The sequence below is a fragment of the Saimiri boliviensis genome, chromosome 3 (assembly GCF_048565385.1).
Source record: "Saimiri boliviensis isolate mSaiBol1 chromosome 3, mSaiBol1.pri, whole genome shotgun sequence".
Taxonomy (NCBI): Eukaryota; Metazoa; Chordata; class Mammalia; order Primates; family Cebidae; genus Saimiri; species Saimiri boliviensis.
Window position 1 is genome coordinate 69,986,071 of NC_133451.1, and position 25,361 is coordinate 70,011,431.

General features: G+C 43.0%; 1 protein-coding gene across 6 annotated transcripts in view; it reads left to right on the forward strand.

The window, feature by feature from the left end:
• Positions 1–25,361, forward strand: part of SHROOM3 (shroom family member 3) — a 379,671-nt gene that overhangs the window by 283,949 nt on the left and 70,361 nt on the right. The window contains exon 1 of one of the 6 annotated variants that reach the window (XM_039468442.2): positions 4,672–6,367. The exons of 4 other annotated variants lie outside the window; for them this stretch is intronic. Coding sequence is in view for 1 of the 2 variants with exons in the window: in XM_074396301.1 (XP_074252402.1) it covers positions 6,522–6,586 (65 nt within the window). In the remaining variant the exon portion in view is untranslated. Of the gene's footprint in view, positions 1–4,671; positions 6,368–6,450; positions 6,587–25,361 lie in introns of those variants that run through there. One more of the 6 variants, XM_074396301.1, reaches the window with a different exon arrangement.

The following is a 25,361-nucleotide window of genomic DNA, read 5'->3' on the forward strand; positions in this document are numbered from 1 at the left end:
AGTTAATCAAAATTAACTTATTTGATGGAACTACTTCAGAACCCAGGATGCTTTTTGAAGTTATTAAAATGTTTATATACAAACGTAATTCAAAGAGTAAATCATAGTTCTTGTTTTTAAAAAAATCCTCAAACTCTACAGAAGTACTTAAAACAAATGATACATTTTTATTTATCCCCCAGAATTTTTTCCCTGCAATACCACTCTGCAAGAATAATTTAGCATTTCCTCCACGAAGTTTTTATGGATATTTATAAAACACATAAGTATTATATGTACTGGTGGATGTAGACAGCAAATGGGAAGCTTTTTCACTAGATAATGTGGACCTCTCTCCATGTCACACATATAGGACCCCCCTCTTTCACTATAAATGCTGCATAATATGCTTTGCAATTAATTTAACCATTTTCTAGTGAACATTTTGGTTGCTTCCATTACAGGATGCCTTTCTAGTCTTTCGACCAAGACTTCCCAAAGAGAATGTTGTCAATTCTTGTCCCTTTAATGACTTGGGGCTGCTGACCTGAGTGACTGTTATTTAACCAGTGACCCCCATAGCATTGACAGGGTCCTTTGTGTCCCATATCTCCATGAGGACAAGAATTTGCTGGCTACCTTCACTTTCTGAGGCTATCTCTGAAAGTCTCATTCTGCTAGTATTGTTGCTCTGTTCTTTCCTAACCTTTCTGCCTCTGTTTAAACCTATGCAGGTTTGATACAGGCTCCAGAATCTGATCACCAAACCACATGCATTATAGTTAACTGCTGTGCCAACATACTTTGGTAGTGGCGCAGATAGTAAATGAATTCCTAAATGAACACCTACCTAGTCCTCCTCTCACTTTTTTTGGGGTTCTCACCTGTGCACTATTCTACATAGCTTTCAGGATAATAGCCAGGATGCATTAAGGCCTTTACTTGGGCCCCTAGTTCTGGGGCTATAAAGAACAACAGGAAACCTGGAGGTGCTTTGGTCACTGTGAATCAGCTGCCAACAGAAGAGGCCTAAAGTCCAGAGGGAGGGTGAGACAGGTGTCAGCTCACAGGATCTGGGGGCTCACTGGCCTATTTAAAGGAAAAGACTGTGATAGAGAGGTTAAAAGGTATTTGAAAAGACAAAGTAACTCTGAGATGCTGAGAGAAATTATAGAGTTTTCCTCCTTCATGTTCACTACATGAAATAAATCATTTCTAAGGGGTCGGCGTGGTCTTGAATGCATTTCCTTAACATTTTGATTTTAGCATCTTATTTGTTCTAAGACATCTAGGATGGTTGTTCACTCGTTTTTCTTTTTGTTGTGAGGGGTTCCAAAAACTCAAAATATTTATTAAAGTGAATATTATGCTAGAAGTTATATATTGTTCACACTAAACCCCAACACCCATTTGAGAAAGCAGCACATCATTTGTTCTTCCTAATACTTTCTCTCTTAAGCAAACCACATATATTTCAAGTGTATTCTTTCTTGGTAGGGTGTGGTTTATACTGGTCATTAAACCATTCTTAAAACTGACTTTCAACATATACATAGACATTGTTTCTCTAAGATGTCAACATTAAAAAGAGCAGCATAGAGTAGGGGTGTCCAATCTTTTGGCTTCTCTGGGCCACACTGGAAGAAGAAGATTTGTCTTGGGCCACACATAAACTACACTAACACTAATGATAGGTGATGAGCTAAAAAGCATACCAAAAAAAATCACACAAAAAAAACTCATAATATTTTAAGAAAGTTTTTGAATTTGTGTTGGACGACATTCAAAGCCATTCTGGGCTGCATGCAGCCTGCAAGTTGGGGGTTGGACGAGCTTGGTATAGATGAACCAGGGAATTTACTGTATGTCTATGGCAAGAAAGAGTTAATATTTAGCAAAGATTCTTATGTTTCAAATAATTGTTTTTCACATCGAAGATTTAGTTGGAATAATAGAAGGAATGACAAACTGAATTGGTAAGAAATTATGTTGGCCTATTTCTAAGTAAAATTTAGTAATATTTTAAAGTATAGGCTGGGTCCAGTGGCTCATGCTTGTAATCCCAGCACTTTGAGAGGCTGAGGCAGGCGGATCACCTGAGCCCTGAGCTTAGGACTTCGAGACCAGCCTGACCAACATGGAGAAACCCTGTCTCTACTAAAAATACAAAATTAGCTGGGTGTGGTGGTGCATGCCTGTAATCCTAGCTACCCAGGAGGCTAAGGCAGGAGAATCACTTGAACCAGGGAGGCAGAGGTTGCAGTGAGGTAAGATTGCACCACCGCACTCCAGCCTGGGAGACAGAGCGAGACTCCATCTCAAAATAAAATAAAAGTATAGAAGAAAGTAATTACAGAGTTTTCTTTTTTAGAGGCAGGATTAGTTCACACTGGAGTGCAGTGACACGGTCCTAGCTCACTGTAGCTTCGAACTCCTAGGCGCAAATAATCCTCCTGCCTCAGCTTCCCTATTATTAACAGCTAGGACCACAGGTGCATGCCATCATGCCTGGCTAATTTTTTTATTTTTTATTTTTGTAGAGATGGCGTCTCCCTATGTTGCCCAGGCTGGTCTCTAGCGATCCTCCCAATTCAGCCTCCCAAAGTGCTGGGATTATAGGCATGAGCCCAGCCTCATAAACTATTTCTAAGTGAAATTTAGTTTAATATTTTAAAGTATAACATATGTTACAAAACCAAATTGTCATAATATATAAAAGAAGCTAAACTTGTAAATAAATTTAGAACCCAAATAATGATTTCTAGATGTAGTCTTTAAAAATATGCAATTAATTCAATGTATTAGACTGAAATTGAAAATGTATTAGACTTAAGATGAAATATTCAAAGAATAAGTACTGAATCTAGAAGCTGTATGACAGTAATCCTAAATTTCTAGAGCTTTTGATCTGAATTTAGAGCTGTATGACAATAATCGTAAATTTCTAGAGCTTTTTATCTGAAAAAGATACTCATTCTCACCTAACTAATCAACTGTGGTGAAAAAACAAACTTCTAAGTATCTGTACGTATGTAATATGACTGAGACCCTTCTGAATTATAATAGATGCTCAGTTAGCATACTCTAATTTGATGTGGTTTTAAATATATTTTACAGGTCATTACATTTATCTCACACTGACATTTGGATTTGTAGGTTGAAATGTTTAAGAGAGAAGGGGGGAAACTGACTTGGCATAAATGCACACAGTGCTGTTCTGACTGCCAGTGTTGTGGGTTCTGTCACCAACTCCGTTTTTGACTCACGATCACCTGGGGAAGCTTGCATGCCTCGGCCTGGTGTATCTCTGTACAGGTGGGTGCTGTGCTGCTCTACCATGTTGGGGGTTTATTCCAGTCTCTCTGGTCTTTCCTTCCCACAACCCACTCCAGCACCACAGGTGGCTTTGGGGAAGGAAAGGGAGCAGAAAACGATAGCCTATTTAAACACGCCTTGTCAAAAGGGTAAATGTTAATGGCAGGTGAATCATTTGTCCATTAAAATGTTTAACACAAAATCACTTTTAAACAAAAGAAAAAAATGTACAAATTATAAGTTCTAGACTGGAACCCTTTCTAAGACAAGCTGTGCACTTTTTTCTTATGTGTAACTTTCTCACAAAATATTTTAGCATTGTTAAACTTTATTTCTTCATTAATATATTTGACGTAAACAAAAGTAAAATGCTTCGGATTCTAAGGTGATGCATCATTTCTGAAAGCAGTCTCAAAAGGGCAGTGTGATTTTACAGAGTTCTCTCTCTTTAACAGTGGCTGGGAGTTTACACACACACATACACACACACACACACACACACACACACACTTGATATGTGTAACAATTTTAGGTCATTCCTTTGTCTTGTGAAGGAAGGGACAGACCACTTTGCCAAAGGAGAACTGAGGCAGCAGGTGAGGAAACTAACCCCTAGCTCACACAGAGAGACATTAGCATAATTTTGTATCGTTGCTGAAATTTCTTCGTGTCTTACTTTTGATCCCATGAGACAAGTTGCTTGCTTCCGTCTAAAAATATCTGATGATGCCTTTACATTGCAGATACAAGTTAAACGTGTTTTTCCAGAATCTATGTTACAAAGGAAGCCCAGGGACCTCTGGTCATAGTGATGAATTTCACTGGTATAACATTCATGCTATGTGGGAGGTGAGATTTGGGCCCAAATCGTGGTTTTAATCACCAATTTAAAGTGATGTTTCACACAGAAGTTGAGGGATCTGTTCTTCCCTTAAGAGATTTCACCTGACCCAGAGCACTTAGGAAACAAGATAAGCCTGTAATCCCAGCACTTTGGGAGGCCGAGGCGGGTGGATCACGAGGTCAAGAGATCGAGACCATCCTGGTCAACATAGTGAAACCCCATCTCTACTAAAAATACAAAAAATTAGCTGGGCATGGTGGTGTGTGCCTGTAATCCCAGCTACTCAGGAGGCTGAGGCAGGAGAATTGCCTGAACCAGGAGGTGGAGGTTGTGGTGATCCGATATCGAGCCATTGCACTCCAGCCTGGGTAACAAGAGTGAAACTCGGTCTCAAAAAAAAAAAAAAAAAAAAAAGAAAAAGAAAAGAAAACAAGATAAAGCAGCAGCAGGAGAGGAGGCCTTATCTATTCTGCCCACAGAGCTCCCGGCTGTGTTCTCCAGCTAATACTTCTTATTCCACCCCACACCAGTAGCAGAAGCAATGTGTGTTACAAACTGCAAGCGCTGACCACGTCTTCAAAGATTAAGTTCTGAACATCACCTACCTTTCCCCCAAACAGGATTCCCACAGGACATCAGGACATAGAACAAACCGTATTAACCTCTTTGCTTCCAATGCCTGGTAACAATGTTTGTGGTTTCCCCATGACTGAGTGACAGGTGTGTATGTGTTGGTAACTGCTTGTGATACCCATAGGTAAAACAAAATACAATTTTAGGGAGGATAATACTTTATGGGGGAAGGAGGAGCCTGTCCATGAAGATTTCAGTAAAGAGGTTTATTCAGTGGTTGCCGTGGCTGCTAATGCTCCTGCATTCTGCTAGGATATAAGAGCACAGCCAAGTAAAGGCAAATGTTGTATCAGCTGTTCGGTAAGGGAGGTTTCTATTGCCTACCTACCGAGGTCTTCTCTGTGTCTATATGCATATTTATTACCTTAAATACAGAACCTGGACATTTAACAACAAGGTTTCTGCTTGAATTAGAATAAAGCCAATTTCAAGCCTTACTGTTACTTTCATCCCTGGAGATGAGCCATGAGAGCAATTAAGAGATGACTGAGGGGGAAAAAAAAATCCTACCTCCGTTGAAAGAGGCTGGAAGAACCTTTGAAGAAACATGAAACTTAAACTAGCACCATCCCTTCCTTTAGAATATTAATTGGATGCCCGTATCATCAATGCAAAATAAATGCAAATGGATATATTTTCTAAAATCCCAAAGTTTGCAAAGCTGAATAATCTCCCGAAATTACAGTCATGACGACCGAAATAATCACGTCTCTGGTCTAATCAGAGACGACGCTCATGGAAACAAAAACAGCCCAGGCAGGAAGGGAGCCTTCAGCGGCACTCGCCACCACCTGCATCTCTGCTGTGACTTACACTAAGACGGGAAGCTGAGAAAAAGGATGGTTATTTTCCTTGTAATGCGAGCTTTTTTTTTTTTTTTTTTTTTTTTTTTTAAGCTGTGAACTTTTTACCTTGCTTCATTCATGCTTCATTTGATCAATTACTAACTGTATAGCCTCTGAAAAGCGAGCGCGGGCTTCTTAAAGTTGATATGTTGCTTTCGGATTCCTCTGCGTTTCACAATGGGGGAGGGTAATTAAGACACCTTCCTGATTGAATGAGCAGAGGGACTGAGAGTGTGTGCTCGGTCCCCTCAGTACCGCGAGGACCCGAGGACCGCGGAGGGGCGAGTGCAGCGCGACGCTTCCACCCAGAATCCGCTTTCAAACCTTAGGGAGCCTTCTTTGCCATTGAAATGCAAATCCGGTCCTGAGCGCCCGGGCCAATCCCGGAGGCTTCCTGTGGGATTACCTGGTGGCGAGCGAGCGCCGAGCCGGCGCGGCCCCTCGGGTGCGGCGGGCGCTGGGTGGACTGCGCGGGCCCGGGCGGGAGGCCAGGCGAGGCGGGCGAACGCCCCGCACCTTCGGCGCCCGGCGCGGGACCGGCGTCCTCCAGCCGCGCGCCCCCGGCCCGCCGTGCCGCCGTAGCCGGGGCGCGGTGGCGCGGGGCGCGGCCCGGCTGCCCATTGTTGAGCGCGTTGGGCCCCGCCGGCGATGCCCCGCGCCGCCTCCTCGGAGCGGCGGCGAAGTTTGAACTTGGCGTCGGCCTGGAGCCCCGTGCAGTGCGGGGGCGGCGGCCGCGAGGCGAGCGGCGATGGTGAGTGCGGGGGGCGGCGGGGCACGGAGAGGGGGCGGGGGCCGGCCGGCTGCTTTCCCGAGCGCGTCTATTTCGGGCTTTGCGGCGACTCTGGAAAGCCCTGTCTCGAGGGTAGCTCCCCCAGGGCTGGCTTTCGCGGCCGGCACCCGGGCTCATGGGGGCAGGAGGCGTGCTCCGCGGGTCTCCTGACGCTCCTAGGCCTCGGCTTTTTATTAGAGAGTAAGTAGCTGCCACTCCAAGAGGAAAAGAATTGTTGGTTATTGACAGCATGAAAACTTTTCGGAAGAAATGATCTGTGAAATATTTTAATTTTGATAAATTGCTTCACACCAGGGCCCCTGCTGAGTTGAGAACGCTTTGCCTTTCTTAATTTTACTGGATTTGTTTCTGTAGGAAAGGCTCCTAAAGTGCGTTGAGGGGCACGCCTATCCCCAACCGCCACTGGCTCCGGCTCTTAAGACAGTTAAATAGTGTGTTCTCTGTTGTGCAGCAACACTTAAATCATGAAAATGAAATTATGCCGAATTTCCAGAGGGATAAAACTTGCTGAGGCAGGGGAGTGGTTACAAAATTTCAACACCTGGAGCACGTTGTGGGGATGGGATATATTTCTTTTCCTCTCGGGTATATTTTGGCATTACCTTTCTCTCCTCTCCCTTTAAATCGTAACGTTGTTGTGGCGCACTGTGTGCACGGGAGCTTCTGTACTGGGAGCAAATGGGTGCCTGCAAGCGGATCGTCTCCATGGAGAGATTGCTGTGATAAGGGGGGGTAGGGAGGGGGGGCGTGCAACAGGAGGTCCTAGCACAGAGTCTTCTAGAGAGAGTTCCGTGCATTTTCTGTTTTTAATTAGTGGTTTTAAAGCCTAGTTAAATGTCCATTTCCAGTTAAAAGCACCTTAGTTAGATATATGGCTAGATCTTTCCACCAGAAGTTGGTTTACATTTTAAATTTATTGTGATGGTTATCTTTTTTTTCTGTTTTTTAAAATATTATGCAATCGTTGCAGGAAAGGTGTAATATACAGAGAAAGAAATAAACGGTTATAACAGCATATATGTTTTGTTTGCTAAGACTTAGTTTTCACAGAATCCTAGTCATTTGAAAACTTTGCAGCTATGGACTTTTTTTTTTTTTCTCTCCATTGCTCACAATTCTGGTTTAGTAACTAAAGCTGGGAGTTGACAAGGAAATAAACTTACTTTAAAAAAAAGTTATAACCAACAATAACTTATTCACATTGCTCATGAGTTGGAACAGAATTTATTGTGGCAGTTTCTCTTGAATCAACTTCCCACATCTGCTCCTGGCAAATGGTTTCTGTTTGTACAACCTATTTTGTAAATACATCTCTCTGCCATTAAGACGAAGTGCCCAAACACATTCCCCTTTGCAGTGCTTGGAGCTTGGCTCATATGGTTAATATGTTTATTGGCTTCTACATCAGAACTTCTTCACCATACATTTGATAAAACCCTGGAGAAGGTTACCAAGGGATGTTGTAGAGAATTCACTTCCCTGGAGATTTTAAGAATAGGATAAACATCCATCTGCCTAGGATGGCTTCAGTGCAGTACTGTCTGGATAAAGGAAGACGAGGTCACCAGTCTGAACTTCAAAATTGAGGAATTCCAAAATTTGTTTAGAATTCCTCAATTTTGACCTGGGACCAAAGCAAATTAAGATTGCCAAAAGTACCTGAGCCCAGTAGGATGTGAAGCCCTGTTTTGATTTATGTGAAACAAAAGTCGTCCTTTGGTAACAGGTATGTTAAATTATTCTTAGGACTTACCAATCCTTTTCTATTATAGGTAAAAATCAACAATGATTTAGTTGTTTTCTAGGAAAGTATAGGTGAATCACAGTATAAATTCTATGATTTTAAAGTAAGTGAACTGATTCATGGGAATTAAAAGTTTTGCCTCAAAGGTGAGCAGGGTATGTGTGAGGAGTGTGTCTGAGCTTTCTCCACTTTTAACCTAGTGTTATTTTTAGAATCCTGTCTTATGTGTTAAATCTGGTTACATTTTTAAAACATCAACATTCTACTGTCTGTTCAATGTTTATTCTTGCTTTCTCTTTTCATGTAGAACCCATATAGTCCTTTGGCCAAAACCAAGTATTCTTGTAAGTTCTGTTCGAGGATGTTTCTCTGGACTCCAGCAGTGCTGAGGTTTTGCTGGTGACTTCAAGAAGGTCAGGATTTCATGGGTTGCTGCTTCCTCTGCCCTCCTGTTTGACAGAAGTATCCTGTAATTCTAACCACTGTGTGACCTCAATTGCCTTGACACCTTCCTCCCCTTCCGTAGTATCACTTGAACAGGAGCTGTTTCTCCTGCAGGATCACTGAGAGGGGTTCACTTTCTAGGGAAGGTCATGTCAGAAAGAAGATTGGGAGATAGAGCCTCGTGGCCGAGCAGTCTTCACCTTGCCTGAATGAGCAGTGCCTCCATTTCACAGCTTTCAGCTTGCGGAATTTCTTCATGCATGTGAAAAACTAGTTTTCTTATGCTGTTGTAACACCTAAACAAGGAATAGGGGCATCAACAATGGTCATTCATTTACTCAGCAATCATTTACTGTGTGGGAGGCATCCCAGGAACTGGCGATGAGTTCCCTGCCCTCAGGGAACTCCTAAGAGGCAAAATAAAACATGTTAATAAGCTAGTGCCATTCGGAAGGTGTAGGGTGCAGGGATTAAGAAATTAATTTTGTTGTAAAGTTAAACATACACCAGCCTATGACCCAGCATTTCCACGCCTAGGTATTTACCCAAGATAGGTGAAAACAAATGTCCACAGATGACTTGTACAGAATGTTCATAGCAACCTTATTACCAATACCTGGAAACAACCCTACATCTATCAACAGGAAAATGGGTAAAGAAACAGTGGCACTTTTCATACAATGCAATACTACTCAGCAATCAACAGGAATGAGCTCTTGATACAAAAACCTGGATGAGTCTCAACAGCATCATGTTAACTGAAAGAAGCCAGATACAAAATAGGAATAAGCAATTTTATTCATGAAGTGCTAGAACAGGCAGAACTAATCTATGACAGAAGTCAGTGGTTGCCAGAGGGTAAGGATTGACTAGAAAGAGATAAGGGATTTTCTGGAATGATGGAAATGTTTTATAATTTGTTTCTCTTGGTGGTTGCATAGGTATACACAATTATCCACCCCCATCTAACTGAACACCGAAGACCTGTGCATTTTATTGTATGCAAAGCATTCCCTGAATTAGAAGAAAAATTTAGGTTCTAGAGTTAGACAAGAGTACACATCCCACATCTGCCTCTAGGCATATATTACCTTGGACAAGTTATTAAATAAATGCCTCTGAGCTGCAGGACATTGGACAGTAATAGAACATCTTCATAGGATTGTTGCAAAAATTGAGTTAATGACTAAAGTTACTTAGCTTAGTAAGAACAGAGTAAACGTCAGCTACTATTCCTATGCACTGTGATAAATATAATATGTAATTTTGGAGTTGATGAAAATGTATTTACACTTTGGTAAAAGCCGTATCATTTAAGATTATCAAGGATCTTATAACATATTAACTGGAATCCTTACCATTATTACTATGCATATCTTCATTTTGATGAGTCCTTTTTTAAGGTTGTGGGGATTTTAAATGTGAAGTTCTTCTGTACATGATCAGAATACTATTGGGGTTTGGTTTTGCCAGCAGAAGTAAACTCCAAAGAGAGGAAATACCCACTAGGCAAACTTTTTTTTTCTTTTTCCTGAGGACTGATTTAATGATAATTGCTGAAGCTGAGCTCCCAGGTGAAGCTCACAACGTCTTCTGGGAATCCAGGTGAAAGGTTAACATAGTATATTATCTTCCCAAAGATGTAGGTTGAGGCCAGGTGCGGTGGCTCACGTCTGTAATCCCTGCACTTTGGGAGGCCAAGATGGGTGGATCACCTGAGTTCTGGAGTTCAAGATCAGTCTAACAATGATGAAACCCCTTCTCTACTAAAAGTGCAAAGAATTAGCTGGGCATGGTGGTGCATGCCTGTAATTCCAGCTACACAGGAGGCTGAGGCTGGAGAATTGCTTGAACTTGGGAGGTGGAGGTTGCAGTGAGCCAAGATCGAACCACTGCACTTCAGCCTGGGGGGCAAGAGCAAACCTCTGTCTCAAAAAAAAAACAAAACAAAACAAACAAAAAAAAAACAGTAGGTTGAAAAGAAACTCGATCACTTTATCAAAATTAATTCATGGTTTTTTTAAAAAGGGACAAATTATATAACTTAAATTTTCAGCAAAATGCTTTGGACAGAGTGGTAAATTGATAATAGTTTATTAAGATTCAATGATTTAAGTTCAACATTTGGGAAAGATGTTATATGTATTGCCAACTCCAAGTGAGGCATTTTGTTTGCTGGGTTGATATAATTCATTCAGTAAACATTTGTCAAACATTTACTGAGAACGCATTAGCCTCTGGGAATTCAATGATGGATAATAAGACATTGTACACTCAAGGGTTCATAGACACTCCAGCTGCAAGTTGTGAATGTGTACACATTTCTCTTGGAATTTTTCTCAGAGCAGAGAGGTCTGTGTCGGGCTAGTCTGTTCCTGTGTGTGTGTGTGTGTGTGTGTGTGTGTGTGTGTGTGATGGTGGTGGTCGTGTTTGTTTTAAAAGCCTCCTGCTTACAGTGGAGGTTTAAAATCCTGTAAATTGATGTTATTTTCTTAAACATTGGCGTTTCTTGCTAAAGCTTCCCTTGTTATTCTTTACTAAAAACAGCAAAAACAAAATGGTCTATATAAAGGCAGTTGAGTACAGTAGAAAGGTCAGAGACTGTGCAAGTGGAATGACCTACATTTGAATCTGAGCTCTGCTATACTAGTAATTTGGAGAGTCCTTTAAGCCGCTGTTTCCTCATCTGCAAAATGGCGATAATGATACCTAAGAGAGTTATTAATATTTATTAGGCTAAGGCTGTCATAAGGATTAAGTGACAGAATACATGTAAACATAACTAGGCTGGCATCTGGTAGGTGTTAATTCCTAACATTTGTTGGATACTTACTAGGAGTCAAGCACTGTCTAATACTTTTTGTGTTGGCTGATTTTATCTTCCTCACACTCCTATGAGACAAGCACTGTTACTATCCCTTTTTAAAGGTGAGGAAACCAAAAACACAGATTAAATACCTTGTTGAGGGCATGGAGGTGCCATGGTTAGTACCCAGTACCATCCTGTCAGTTAATGGATGAGGTCCATAATAGATGTCAACTACCTTTCCCTTTTAGAGAAAATTGTTTTATACCGATAAGTGGAACTAGTGCCCCGCTTATGGCTGCATGCAGATTAATAGTGGTGGTGGGGGATGGTTGACTCTTTGAATATGTTCTTAAATGGTTAATGGGTCTATCACCTTTGGGGGTTTGTGGGATGCTTGTTGGAGATGCCCTAATGAACATGTCATTGTCTCTTACCAGCCCCTCAAAAGTCCACCTATCAGGTGGCCCACTCCTGACATTGTCCTTCACTTCTTACCCCCAGCGACTCCAATTAGGAAGTGAACAAACACATGGAGAATCATGGCTGCCTAGTAGAATTCGACCTATGCTTTGTGCCATCTATGTAGGGATTGACATAGATGCAGTAGTTTTGTGGTCTCCAAAAAAAATAACAAGATAAGAAACGTGCTCTCAGAGCACTATTACAGTAAGATGAAAAGTCTGCCATTGATCCTGGATATTTCATGTTTCCATTGGTATTTTCTCAGCTCCCGGATTCTGGAGAACCTTGAGCTAAAACTTTAAATAAAAATAAGTTCCAAGCGGCAGGTTGAAAACCCTACTGATTTAATGAAGACGAAGTCACCTTGGCCAGTTTATTAAAATAAACTAAAATTAAAATAATTTCCAGGGGGAAATGTAGTTAAATAAATATGGATCCTATGACCTATTCCTATATGAGACTTTTCACTTAATTTCCCTCCCAAAGTCCTGAATGTTATGCAAAATACTCTGGATTATTGGTCCTGGCATCAGAGCCTCTCCACTGCAGTGTGGGATTAGCTAGACAGGCAGAATCTCAGGACCATTCCTCAGCCACTCAAGTGGTCTGGTCTATTTCCAGACCCATTGAAGAAGCCACTCAGCATGTAGAGACCTTTGGAGACACTGGACTGAAACTAGATAGTACAGAAAGAATCCCCTATGCAAAGTGTTGCTTGCAGCCCTGTATATGAAGGATTACCACTGTGTATCAATCCTGTCCATCCAAATGAGCGGTATTATCTTGGGCCAAAATTGACTGGTAAATGAAATTATTAGGACTCTGCTTTCTGATGGGGAGAAAAGAAATCTAGAAGAAGAACCTACAAAGGATCTTAGCTCTCTGGTTGTCCCTGACACTCTCGAGGCCTTGTGCCAGGCTGCTTTGCTGTGCAAAAGCTCCACTTCATTCTTTTAGTTTGACTCACAATAGATGCACATGGTTGAAGTTAGGAGAATTGCAGGACTGTCACTTGAAGTCCCTCTCAGCCTCTTCACCATCGCCTCCAGCCTCCTTCCTTCTAACATTAAGCCCTTTGTGTCGGTTCCCATGGTTACCTCCTCACTACTGGCAGCTGGAATGTGATAGTGAGAGGAGGCTGCCTCCCCTACTGAGCCAGGTCTGGCTGGGGCGGAGGCCATTGATCTGCAGCTGGATTCGTGAAATGGGGTCACAGTCCAGTAACTTCTATTTGTCATGGATTCTGTACCTTTCCCAGGCTTGACATATCAGGGTTGCAGTGGGAGGGGACATGAGAGGGGACATAAGGGATGGTGGACCGCTCACAGGACATGTCCTGCTATAGGCCGCCCTGAACTGGCTGTCCCTGATCTGCCAAACTCCTCCCTGAGGTCACCGTTCCATGTGTGAATGCCCGGTGAGGGGGAAGGGGCTGCTCTGCCTGGGCAGATAAAAATGATCACTCACTTCCCTACCTGCTTTCTGCTCGGATTCTGTTCCCACTACCATCTATTCTTGAGTCAGTCACCATTACAAGGGCAGGCTCCAGTCTGGAAAGAATTGGCATCAAAGGTGTGTTTTCGCATTCAGCCTAGAAGACCAAGCAGGCTCTGGGAACTGGGAGATAGCATAGGGATTTGAGGCTCAAGGTGAGAACAAAACTAGCTGAGAGGTTTTCGTTGTTGTTGTTACTGTTGTTTTTATAAGAGACAGGGTCTGGTTCTGTTGCCCAAGTCGGGTGTAGTGGTGCAGTCATATCTCACTGCAGCCTCAAACTGCTGGGCTCGGCCGGGCACGGTGGCTCAAGCTTGTAATCCCAGCACTTTGGGAGGCCAAGGCGGGTGGATCACGAGGTCGAGAGATCGAGACCATCCTGGTCAACATGGTGAAACCCCGTCTCTACTAAAAATACAAAAAATTAGCTGGGCATGGTGGCACGTGCCTGTAATCCCAGCTACTCAGGAGGCTGAGGCAGGAGAATTGCCTGAACCCAGGAGGCGGAGGTTGCAGTGAGCTGAGATCACGCCATTGCACTCCAGCCTGGGTAACAAGAGTGAAACTCTGTCTCAAAAAAACAAAAAAAAACAAAAAAAAAAACCAAAAAAAACTGCTGGGCTCAAACTATCCTCCAACCTCAGCTTCCTGAGTAGCTAGGACTATAGGCACATGCCACCGCACCCAGCCATTTAAAAAATGTTTTTTGGGCCAGGCATGGTGGCTCATGCCTGTAATCCCAGCACTTTGGGAGGCTGAGACGGGTGGATAACAAGGTCAGGAGTTTGAGACCAGCCTGACCAACCTGGTGAAACCCTGTCTCTACCAAAAATAAAAAAGTTAGCTGGGTGGGGCAGTGGGTACCTGTAATCCCAGCTACTCAGGAGGCTGAGGCAGGAGAATCACTTGACCAGGGAGACGGAGGTTGCAATGAGGCGAGATCACACCACTGTACCCCAGCCTGGGTGACAGAGTCAGATTCTGTCTCCAAAAAAAAAAAAATTTTTTTTTAAAGAGATGAGGTCTCCTTGTGTTGCCCAGGCTGGTCTCAAATTCCTGGCCTCAAGTGATCCTCCCACCTTGGCCTCCCAAATCACTGGGATTACAGGCTTCATACCCTCCCCTGAGAATTTGTCTTGAAGCTATTTCCTGATATATACTATTTGGAGGCTTCTTAAATTTCTTCTCATTTAGAGTCTGGTGGGCCCCAGAGTTGAGGCATGACTTGGAATTACGGGTGGAAATTAAGCAGCCCTGGTGGTGAGGGTGAGGGAAGGTAGTTCCTAGTAGAAAGCACCAAAAATCATCACTCCTGAGGAATTCAATACTGGAAGAATTGTTAAGCTTTTCCTGGAACAAGGCAAATCTGTTTTCATAGATCTTGCAGCCCTATAGGTATCTACCTAAACCCTTAAGTGATGCGATTGTGGGAGAAGGCAGTTAAGGGCACACTCGGGAGCCTTGTAATAGGTTGGGTCCAAGCTTTACCACTGCCTTTGTGATCTTTAAGTTACTTTTGCCTCAGTTTCTTTTTCTGTGAAATGAGGACAGCACTTCATAGGGTTGCTGTGAACACTGAATTTGTTATGTAAAAATACTTTGCATGTTGTACAGCCAGCACAGGTGCCAACTGTAATGTTTGGAAATGTTTCGAGAATGTCATGCTCAACTGAGGACATAAATTTTATCAGTCCTGCTTTGCAGTATATGTCAGTGGGTCCCGCATTCCCCTGGCGAGCACAGGAAAGTGCTGGGGGTGAGTAGGAACATACAGGAAGAGGAAGAAAAGAATTCGAGCCTTTGCGACACTACCCTGTGGTAACGAAGAGAAAGGAAAAATGCAGGGGATATGTAGAAAATCAGCCCATGGAACTATGGTCGCAAACACCCTGAAAAGGTCTGCCGTAAGCTGTAAGCCATTACTTTTCCACAAATGGGCTGTAGTTTGGTACCTTGATGTCCATCTAAATTGTGCACCCAGAGAATATAAAGCAACAGCTGGGAAAAGCTTAGGCACCGAGTGCCCCTTTGGGTGATAGCAAAGGTTGGAAACATTTGGGTTTGATATTCGGAGGCATTTAAACAGCATGGAATGTCTATTATATACTCTAAAAAGCAGAACGAATCGTGGATATTATGGACACAAATGCAGTTGGCACGAGCTTAAAAAAAGTGCATGTGCTTCTTTCTAAGACCCAATAATCCTCTTGGGCAAAGTAAGGATTAGGCCTCCCTCACAAACAAGGCGGTGAGTTCATTTTTGCTGAGATTCCTCAGTGGATGCCAAATTTAGCAAGGGACCCATTTTCCTCAATGAATGACAATCCCCATTTACATTTTTAATGTCCACTCCTTTAGGCAGGTCTAGGGCTGGAGCAGCTTATTTGCATATAGATGGGAAACAGGACCCTGGCTCCTACAGACTGCACTGGCACCCCCAGATACCTTCCAGAGCCAGAGTTCCTTCACCTCACCCACTTAGAGAAGGGGAGGGGTCTCTTACTGCAGAGCGTGTGATAGGAAGGACTCAGGAGCTGAAAAAAATTAGGCCCAAACTCATTCTGTTTTAAAAACAGCCATGAAGATGCATTTGCCGACAGCCATCCCTGCCTAGTGCCTGTGACTCCTGCCGGTGAGAGGCAGCCTCTAGACTGCTCCGCTAGGTTAATCTGTCATCCTTGACCTTGAGGAACCCTTTCTTTTACACCAATCCCTGGGTCCTCTATGCTAGTCTGTTCCCAAGGAGCTCAGATAATGTCCTATGTCTCTTGTTCTTATTTGAAACCTCCCCCGCACCATGGATTTAAATATTTATATTCCTCCCCAAATGCGTTGGACAATTTGTAGTTGCCTTTTTTAAGGAATTAAAAAACCCATCCTGATAACCACCATCCTGCCACCCTCCCCATGGTGCCTCTCCACATCCATCTCCCTCATGTAGACCACTTGGACTGAATGGTGATAGGCTCTGTCTTGTAGTGGTTATTACACCACAAGGTAGATAAAACTTTGTCCCCTTTTTACAGATGAGGTCCTGAGGTCCTGAGAGAATAGTGGCCAGAAACTGACAGAGGTTAGATTAGAACCCAGGTTGATCCAGCTGTAAATCCTGTGTGTGCGTCCCCAACAAGGCTGGAGGTCAGAAGCCGTCTTTTATTCTACGCAGATTCCACCTCGGAGCCTGCCGTAGCACGTCCGTCCTCATCCCTTGTTGATGTAGGTACGAAGATCATATCTTCTCACTCGGGATTTGCTGTGTATGCCCTCCTCCTGGTTTTTGCCTCTGGGTCATCAACTGTTAAAGGTAAAGGGACCCTCAAGCTCATCTGTACGAACTCCTCAATTTATATGTGAGGAAACAGGAGCCCAGAACATGAAAATGACTTGCTCATAGTGATACAGAGAGGGCCTGGTGCCAGGTGTCCTGGCTGCAGGTCCAGTACTGTTTCCTGCTGTAATCGTGCATGTATGTATGACCTTTTAGAGTGTCTACTTGACCATGCTCCTTTCTCTGATGTTTTGTGGGAATAGGGAAGAAGGATTACCAAGTCGACTTCCTGCTTTACTTCCACCATGCTTGTTGCATGTTCTCTTTCTTGCTCCTCTCCCTAAGTAGCTCCTTTCCAGAGTGCTTTTCTGGAGATGATTAATGGTACTACAGCATGCATCATAGTCTAGGAGAGGCATGTCAGAGGAGTTTGACCTGGGATGTGTTCTATGCAACCCCAGCTTTACCCTTTCATGAGACTCCCCTGATGCAGAATGCTGCCCTTTGCGGCCTCAGCTGAGGGTCTGAAGATTGACTGAGTTATATTCTCTGCACCTGTCCCCACCTGTCCATGCAGACCATCAGCACATTGATGTGGTCCAAGCAGAATATCAGCAACAGAGCTGTACTCTGGGAGGACAGTGATTCTCGTTCGAATGAGACAGGATAGACAACTGCAGGGAACCCACCAGGAAGCTGGCCTAATGTCTACTCAGCGTATTTTTATTAAACAAATACTTATTGGGCATCATCCAAGGAAGAGAACCATATGGGGCCAAGGAAGAAAAGAGAATCCCAAATAACATTTAGACTGTTACATTGTAGTTAAGAGCATAGACTGTGTCATCAGCCAGGTCTGGATTCAAATTCTTTTTTCACCACCATTTGGACAAACTTCCTGCACTTTGATTCTGTTTCCTCATGTATAGAGTAGGGATTAATAGCAGAAAGTCACCTGCCCTCAAGACTGACTGTAAGGATTGTAAGAAGCTGTGCAGGTAACAGTTTGGCCCCCAGCCTGGCTCAGAACACTCCATAACGTAATTGTAACTTTGAGGACTGCTGCTTGGATACCTGCCCTCCCTGGGGCATGCAGCTGGGGAAAGCAAGTCTCTACAGACTGCGTAAGAGTGAATGATAAGAAAAAGGAGGCATGCTGAGTGTGGGCTCTCTCGTGGTGTCTTTCCACAGCACTTATCGTTTGTATGTATATATTTACTGAGTTCATTTTGCCTTTATTCCCATTAATTTATAATTCCACAGAGGGAGGGATTATGTCTGTTTTGCCACAAGTCCGGTGCCTAATTCAATGTGTGGCCTGTGGTTAGCCTTTAATAATAGCTGATTGAATGAATGGATGATTGGGCTGGATATAGATGTGGCCAGGGTCTGGGTCTCAGCATGAAATATCTTTTTTTGGGGGCGGGAGATGTGGAGAAAGAGTCTGACTGTCACCTAGTCTGGAGTGCAGTGGCACGATGATCTCAACTCACTGCAACTACCCTCCACCTCCTGGGTTCAAGCAATTCTCATGCCTTAGCCTCCTGAATAGCTGGGATTACAGGTGTGAGCCACAACACCCAGCTAGTTTTTGCATTTTTTAATAGAGATGGTGTTTCACCATGTTGGCCAGGCTGGTCTCGAACTCCTGACCTCAGGTGATCTGCCTGCCTTGGTCTCCCAAAGTGCTGGGATTATAGGCGTGAGCTACTGTGCCTGGCCTTGAAATATCTATCTTAATATGTCCTGCCTCACTTCAGCAGTGTTACCAGTGCTAGGAAGTTCTTGTAGGGGCAGGAATGCTGTCTGAGTGTCAGGGGTGGGGACTTAATCATTTCTCTAGATCTAGGGGCAGTTGGATTTCAGAGAGAGGGGTTCCCAACTGAATTTCAGTAACTCTGCTTTCTTCTTCTGACGCTTTCCTTTAAAGAAGCTTTTGATATTAAATGTTTGCTGCTGTGTCAATGGGCTTTTAGCATTACAGAATCCAAAGGCAGTATGGAACAAGAGAGCATAAGAATTAAAGTATGGGGGCCGGGCACGGTGGCTCACACCTGTAATCCCAACACTTTGGGAGGCCGAGGCGGGCATACATCAAGAGAATCGAGACCATCCCGGCCAACATAATGAAACCCCGTCTCTACTAAAAATACAAAAATTAGCTGGGCATGGTGGCATGCGCCTGTAGTCCCAGCTACTCGGGAGGCTGAGGCAGGAGAATTGCTTGAACCTGGGAGGCGGAGGTTGCAGTGAGCCGAGATCGTGCCACTGCACTCCAGCCTGGCGCCTGGCGACAGAGCAAGACTTTGTCTAAAATAAAAATAAAAATAAAAATAAAAATAAAGAATTAGAGGCCGGGCACAGTGGCTGAAGCCTGTAATCCCAGCACTTTGGGAGCCCGAGGCGGGTGGATCACGAGGTCAAGAGATCGAGACCATCCTGGTCAACATGGTGAAACCCTGTCTCTACTAAAAATACAAAAAATTAGCTGGGCATGGTGGCGCGTGCCTGTAATCCCAGCTACTCAGGAGGCTGAGGCAGGAGAATTGCCTGAACCCGGGAGGCGGAGGTTGCGGTGAGCCGAGATCGTGCCATTGCACTCCAGCCTGGGTAACGAGAGCGAAACTCCGTCTCAAAAAAAAAAAAAAAAAAGAATTAGAGTATAGGATCCTCCTGTGCCAGTTGTATAACTTGTAAGTCCTGACCTTGAGTGAATAACTGCCCCTCTATGAGGCTGCCTCTGCATCTGTTAAATGGGGATAGATAATACTTGCTTTACTTACCTTTTAGTATTATTGCGAGCCAAATGAAATAACGTTTGAGAAAGTGCTTTATAAGCTATAATCTGGTATTAAAGTAAGGAATAATGGTTCGCCACAGAGATTTGCATGGTTCTCTGGGAACACTAGTCTGTTACTATAGGCTGATGATAGATAGAGAAAGAAAGGCCTAGACTGAATTTTTTCAGGAGATATTTATCTCTCTCTACTGATACTAGTTTCACAGAAATCCTGCTTTTTTCTCCACTGAGTATTTTCAGCAGTTATGAGCTCACAAAGTAATCCCCTTCACCCACTCATGTGAAGTCTTTCTACTGCCCAGATATACTCTCAGGATAGGCACTTCCATTTCCTAGAGAAGATTTTCCTTTAAAAATGTAGAAAATTTAGACTCTTAGACTCATTCTATTTAAAAAACGAGGCTAATTTTAGTTTTTTTCTGATAATTAAAATAATAAACTTTAATTGTAAAAAATTTGCAAGACGTAGGAAAAAAGAGAGGAAAAAGTACTCATAAATCTGTCACCCAGTAGTAACATTTTGGAATACTTGCTGGTGTTTTGTTTTTATGCATGTATTTTATCTCATATGAATAACAAGAGTGATATGAAAAAATGACAGGCATACATGGTTTGATATGTGGTTGATGCCTATCGAAGTATACAAAGCCCAGTGATTCTAAAAGGAATCTAATGGGGTAGGTAGTGGAAAGGGCAAGGCCTTTAGCCATAGCTCTTTCTACTTTTTAATTTAATTTTTCTTTTTTTCTGTAAAATAAGGATGATTATTGCCTCAAATGATAAGAAGATTAATTGAAATACTGTTTTTAAAGCACAATATCTGGCACATACCATGTGCCCAGTAAACGTAAGTTTTAGTTCTATGGGTAAAAATTTAATATTTACTGCCAGGCACTGTTCTGATTGCTTTACACATACTCATTCATTCAAGCCTCACATCTACCCTTTGATGAAGGTGCTATTAGTATTCTTATTTTATAAAGAAGGAAACAGGCACAAGAGGTTGAGTGACCTGCTCAAAGTCCGACACCTTCCTAGGTGACAGAGCCAGAATAGGATCGCAAGCAGCTGGCTCCAGAATCCACATCGTCCACATACATTATGCAGCCTGCTGCTTGTCACAGTTTTCTTGAGATCTAGGCTCTGAGGGCTTGTAGCTAGGGGCATACCAGTTCCATGAAGATATCATCTGTTCAACCCTAAAGCCCTTGTGAGACCCCTCGGTTTTCTTATGCACTTGTTCTGGGCTACTAGCTGTGTCAGAGGGCTTAGTGGGTAGAGGGTCTGATGTCAGCAGTAAACTGAAGCAGATTAGTATTTATTAGGTAGGTTAAAAGATTTGGTAGGTCATTTGGCTTTTCCCCCATCACCCTTTTCCTCATCTTTCTGCCGGGTTGACATGGAGGTCATTGGCTAAGATCTAGAGATGGTTAAGCTTACAGTTTCACTGTCAGATATGCTGAATGTTATTGGGATATATTGCACACCTGGATTTGTTTGGCAAGTTTCAGGGGGAAATCAAGTGGAAAAAAGCAGCCGCCAGAGCAGGAGGTGCAAGTGGACAGAGATCTGAGACATAAAAAGTGCATCTCTTCAGGGCTGAAGGCTTATGAATGGCCCTCCTGTAATAAACCAAGCTGCCGACCAGGGTGGGTGAGCAGAAAGACAGGAGGAGGCTTTAAGTACAAATGAGTGGCCTGACTATGATGAAGGAAACACTAGATAGGATACAGGCCTGAGGGCATGCAGAGGGAGCTTCCTAGATGGTAAATAATAACTTAAAATGCAAAAAAGGTGAGTAATGAAAGGACAGGACCCAAAAGGTTAAGACTTAAATGTGTAAGTTACAAAAGGTCAGTAACAGGAACAAGGGGACCTTTAAAAGAAAGGACAATTCATTGAAAATGTCTGTGAAACGGCTGATCAATGGTCAGTCTTCAGAAAATGAAGAGCACATCTGTTTGGCTAAGAACGGAAATTTTTACCTGACGGCATCACTTCTTAAAATCTTTAGACACTGAAAAAGCCTCTAATCTATGGCCTTTTCAGCCTCCTGAAGACTCAAGAGAAAAAGTGCTGAGAAACCTACAACTATGACATTAGACACCTGAGAACCCAGGAGAAGGAGGATGACAGGATAGAGATGCTATAGTAAGGCTAACTTCATGCATGAAGGACACAGAGTAGAAGAAAAAGAAACACGAAAACCAGGAACATGGCTTATAATAAGATAAATTACCACGCAAATGAGTGTGCACACCCAGCATAAATCAAAAGGAATTTCTCCAAAAAATTGTGAGGACAAACTTAGCCCTGTATAAATGCATCCTGTCTACTTAATCACAAGAAGCATTCTGATTGCCTCCAAACATAAGGCAACAACATTGTGCTGAGCCGTGCCAGCTGCTTGTCGAAGGGGCTCGGCCACAATCTCCCAACACTGGTCCTGTCCTGAGACAGCCTGCCACAAACGAGGTGGATCAAAAGTTAGGGCCAGATTATATTTTCAGGAAGAAATCAACTGAAAGCCTGATCTAGAAAGTAAGTAGAAGAGAAGATCCCACATTTCCCAAAATGGATATTATGAACAGTTTAATATCCTTAAGGGTTTAAGGACATAGAACTTTGTTTTGGGTGCATTACAATTATTTCCTTTATAGTTTCCTATGATTTATTCAGCAAATATGCATTGTGTGCCTACCATGAGCCACTCACTGTGCTAGGCCTTGGGTGTATAAGTTTTAAAACACAAGGCTGAGGAAAAGCCAGATGTGGACTCTGACCTGGCTGAGCTTATGCCTTAACGATGAGGCAGATAGTGCGCAAGTGAACAATTTCATGTGGTGATAAGTGCAGTAAAGGGAAAGATCTGGTGCCAGGAAAGAGTATTTGCATTAGATAAGGCCGTCTCTGAGGAGGTGATGTTCCAGTTGGGAGCAGAAGCTAAAGCGTGGTCAGCCAAGTAATGAATTGGGAAGAATATTCCAGGCTTAGAGAACAGCATGTGCAAAAAGCAAAGAGCTTGGCAAGTTTGGGGGACCGAAGGAAGGCCAGTGAGGACAGGATGCAGTGAGGGGAAAGGTTGAAGGAGGGGCAGGAGCCGTGTCACCTGAAGCCTCGCAGGCCAAGTAGGGGAACCTGGATTTTATCCAAAATGCATAGAGAAGCTACAGGATTTCACCAGGGAATGACATCATCCATTTGCATTTTTTGAAAGGTGGTACTGGCTGCTGGGTAGACACTAGATTAAAGGGGACAGACGTGGAAGGGAGAGGCCAGCAAGGAAGCTTTCCCTCCTGGATGAAACATAACAAAAAAGGAGGAAATGACTGATTCTGACAGACAAAACTGAGCACTTCCCTAAGGTTGTAACAGCCTATGCCAAGGAGACGTGATTCCTCCAACCCTCCCCTTTAAGGTTAAAATAGGAAAATGCAAACTCAATAGAAACCAGGAAGCAAAGGGACCTGGAGAGACCATGCCTGCTGGCTCAGCTCCTCATGTCTTTTACTCCAGTTTCCCCAGCCTTCCCTAGTTTGTACATTGTTCAAGAGAGCCCCAAGGAATGGAATGATCTGGAACCCTTTCTTCTTTCATTGGCTGAAACTCAGTTAAGCAAGCAGTTAATGGACACTATTAAAATACCAAATAGGTCGGGCATGGTGACTCATGCCTGTAATCTCAACACTTTAGGTAGCCAAGGTGCGTGGATTGCTTGAACTCAGGAGTTATTAAGACCAGTTCATGTAGAGAGACTCCATCTCTATCAAAAAAAAATTAAAAAAATTAAAAATTAGCCTGACATAGTGGTGTATGCCTGTGATCCCGGATACTTGGGAGGCTGAGGTGGGATGATCACTTGAGCCTGGGAGGTCAAGGCTGCAGTAAGCCAAGATTGTGCCACTGCACTCCAGCCTGGGTGACAGAGCATGACCTTGTCTCAAAACCAAAAGGAAACAAACAAAAAGCAAATAATAAAGCAGTTAGTATATATTCTGGAGTTATGAATATTGGGTGGCAGACAGAGCAAATATGAATGTCCTCATCATGGGAAGTAGAAATACGTGGGTGGCTGGCCTGGCTTTCCTGGTTAACTGTCTGGAAGAAGAAAGTCAATATACTACACTATATAGTTTTTAGCCTCTGCTAAACTTTCTCAGGTCACCTTTGATTCCTAGCTCATCACTCATGGTGGTAATAATGAGATATGGATACCGGAGAACAGCAAGAAACATAAACATAAAACAGCTCCAAGAAATGCCTTGTTAGTTTTGCCAACAAGTTGTGCGTTAAAAGGAGATAGGGAAGAAAGGCTGCAGGTCTGTTGAACATTTAGCAGTACAGTCCACCCTTGAACAACACAGGGGGGTTGGGATGCTGACCTCTAGAGTCAAAAATCCGTTTACAACTCTTGACTCCCCTAAAACCTACCAATAGTCTCTTGTTGACTGGAAGCCTTGCTAAGAACATAAATACTTGATTAACATATTTTGTATGTTATATGCATTAGGTACTCCATTCTTTCAACAAAATATGCTAAAGAAAAGAATGTTATTATACCAAGAAAATAATAAGGAAGATAAAATACATTTACTAATTAATCAAAAGTGAATCATCACAAAGGTCTTCATTCTCATTGTCTTCATGTTAAGTAGGCAGAGGAGGAGTAAGAGGATGTCTTGGTCTTGCTGTCTCCATGGAAGGGAAGACAGGTGAGGTAGATACACTTGTTTGAAAAAAAAAAAATCTGCGTGTAAGAGGACCTGCGTAGTTCAAACTCGTGTTGTTCAAGGGTCATCTGTACTTTATTCATTCAACAAATATTTATTGAGCAACTCTCTGTGCCAGGTACTAAGCTGAGCTGGTTTATCTTTGTTGACCCGGGGAAGAGAGGGACCAGCAAGCAGGCAGCTAGCAGCCGGTATGAAGTGCACTTTGATGTGCACTGCGAGCACACAAGGGGCTCCCTTACCCCGACTCCCACAGTTCCTCTGAAGAAATGATGTCAAAACTGAAACCTGAAGGATGAGGACAGATAAGGCAGGAGAGGATAGTACTTTTAGGGATCTGGAAGTAGCCCAGTAGGCCTGGAGAGTGTATAGTTTATCCCAGTATTTTTCACTTGAACTGGATTCATTAATTCCCAGGCTTTAGCAATGTATCATCGGTTATCCTTAAGTGAAACATTGTATTTTTTAGTGTCTTTTAAGTAAAAGTGAGCTCATTTGGTAGTATGTTTAGTTAATGGGTCTGCTATCACCATTCCCTACCAAAGCTGGGTTAGTAATTCTAAAGCCTACAAAATCTGTGGCATAAATCAAACATTTTTGAAACCTGCTACACTGAAAGGAAGGAGAATGAGTGGTTGAGAGTCCCAAGGGAATATGATTCCATATGTGGTTTGAGCAAATTTACATAACTTCTCTTTATTTCAGGTTGTCAAATCTGTAAAATGGAACTTAACCCTCATCATTTGCTCCTTAAGTTATGGGAATAATATCTGGCACATACGAAAGCACACCTTTTTTTTTTTTTTTGGTAAGAAAGACTTGGAATAATCTACCTGAGGCATGTATGACCATTGGAGCACCAGTGGGACACCATTTCCTGATGAGGTCAAAGCACATTGCAGACTTTGTCTACTGCAGTCTGTTTTGAGGCAGTTAATGTAGTAACCTGAGGTGGGTAAGAAAATGTGCATTCTGGAGACAGCATGAATTCAATGTAAGGTGTTCGATATACAGGTAAGGGAGGAGGGAAGGGCAAAAAAAAAAAAAAAAAAAAACAATTCCAGGGCCCTGGCCTCTGGGATGACAGGCTTCCCAACACTCATGCCAGGACTATTTTCCTCCTAGGTTCACTATGGGTTTTTGCTTTGAATATGTGAGTTTGTAAATTGTGTGTTTGCTGTCTTAAGTTATTTCAGAAAGAGTT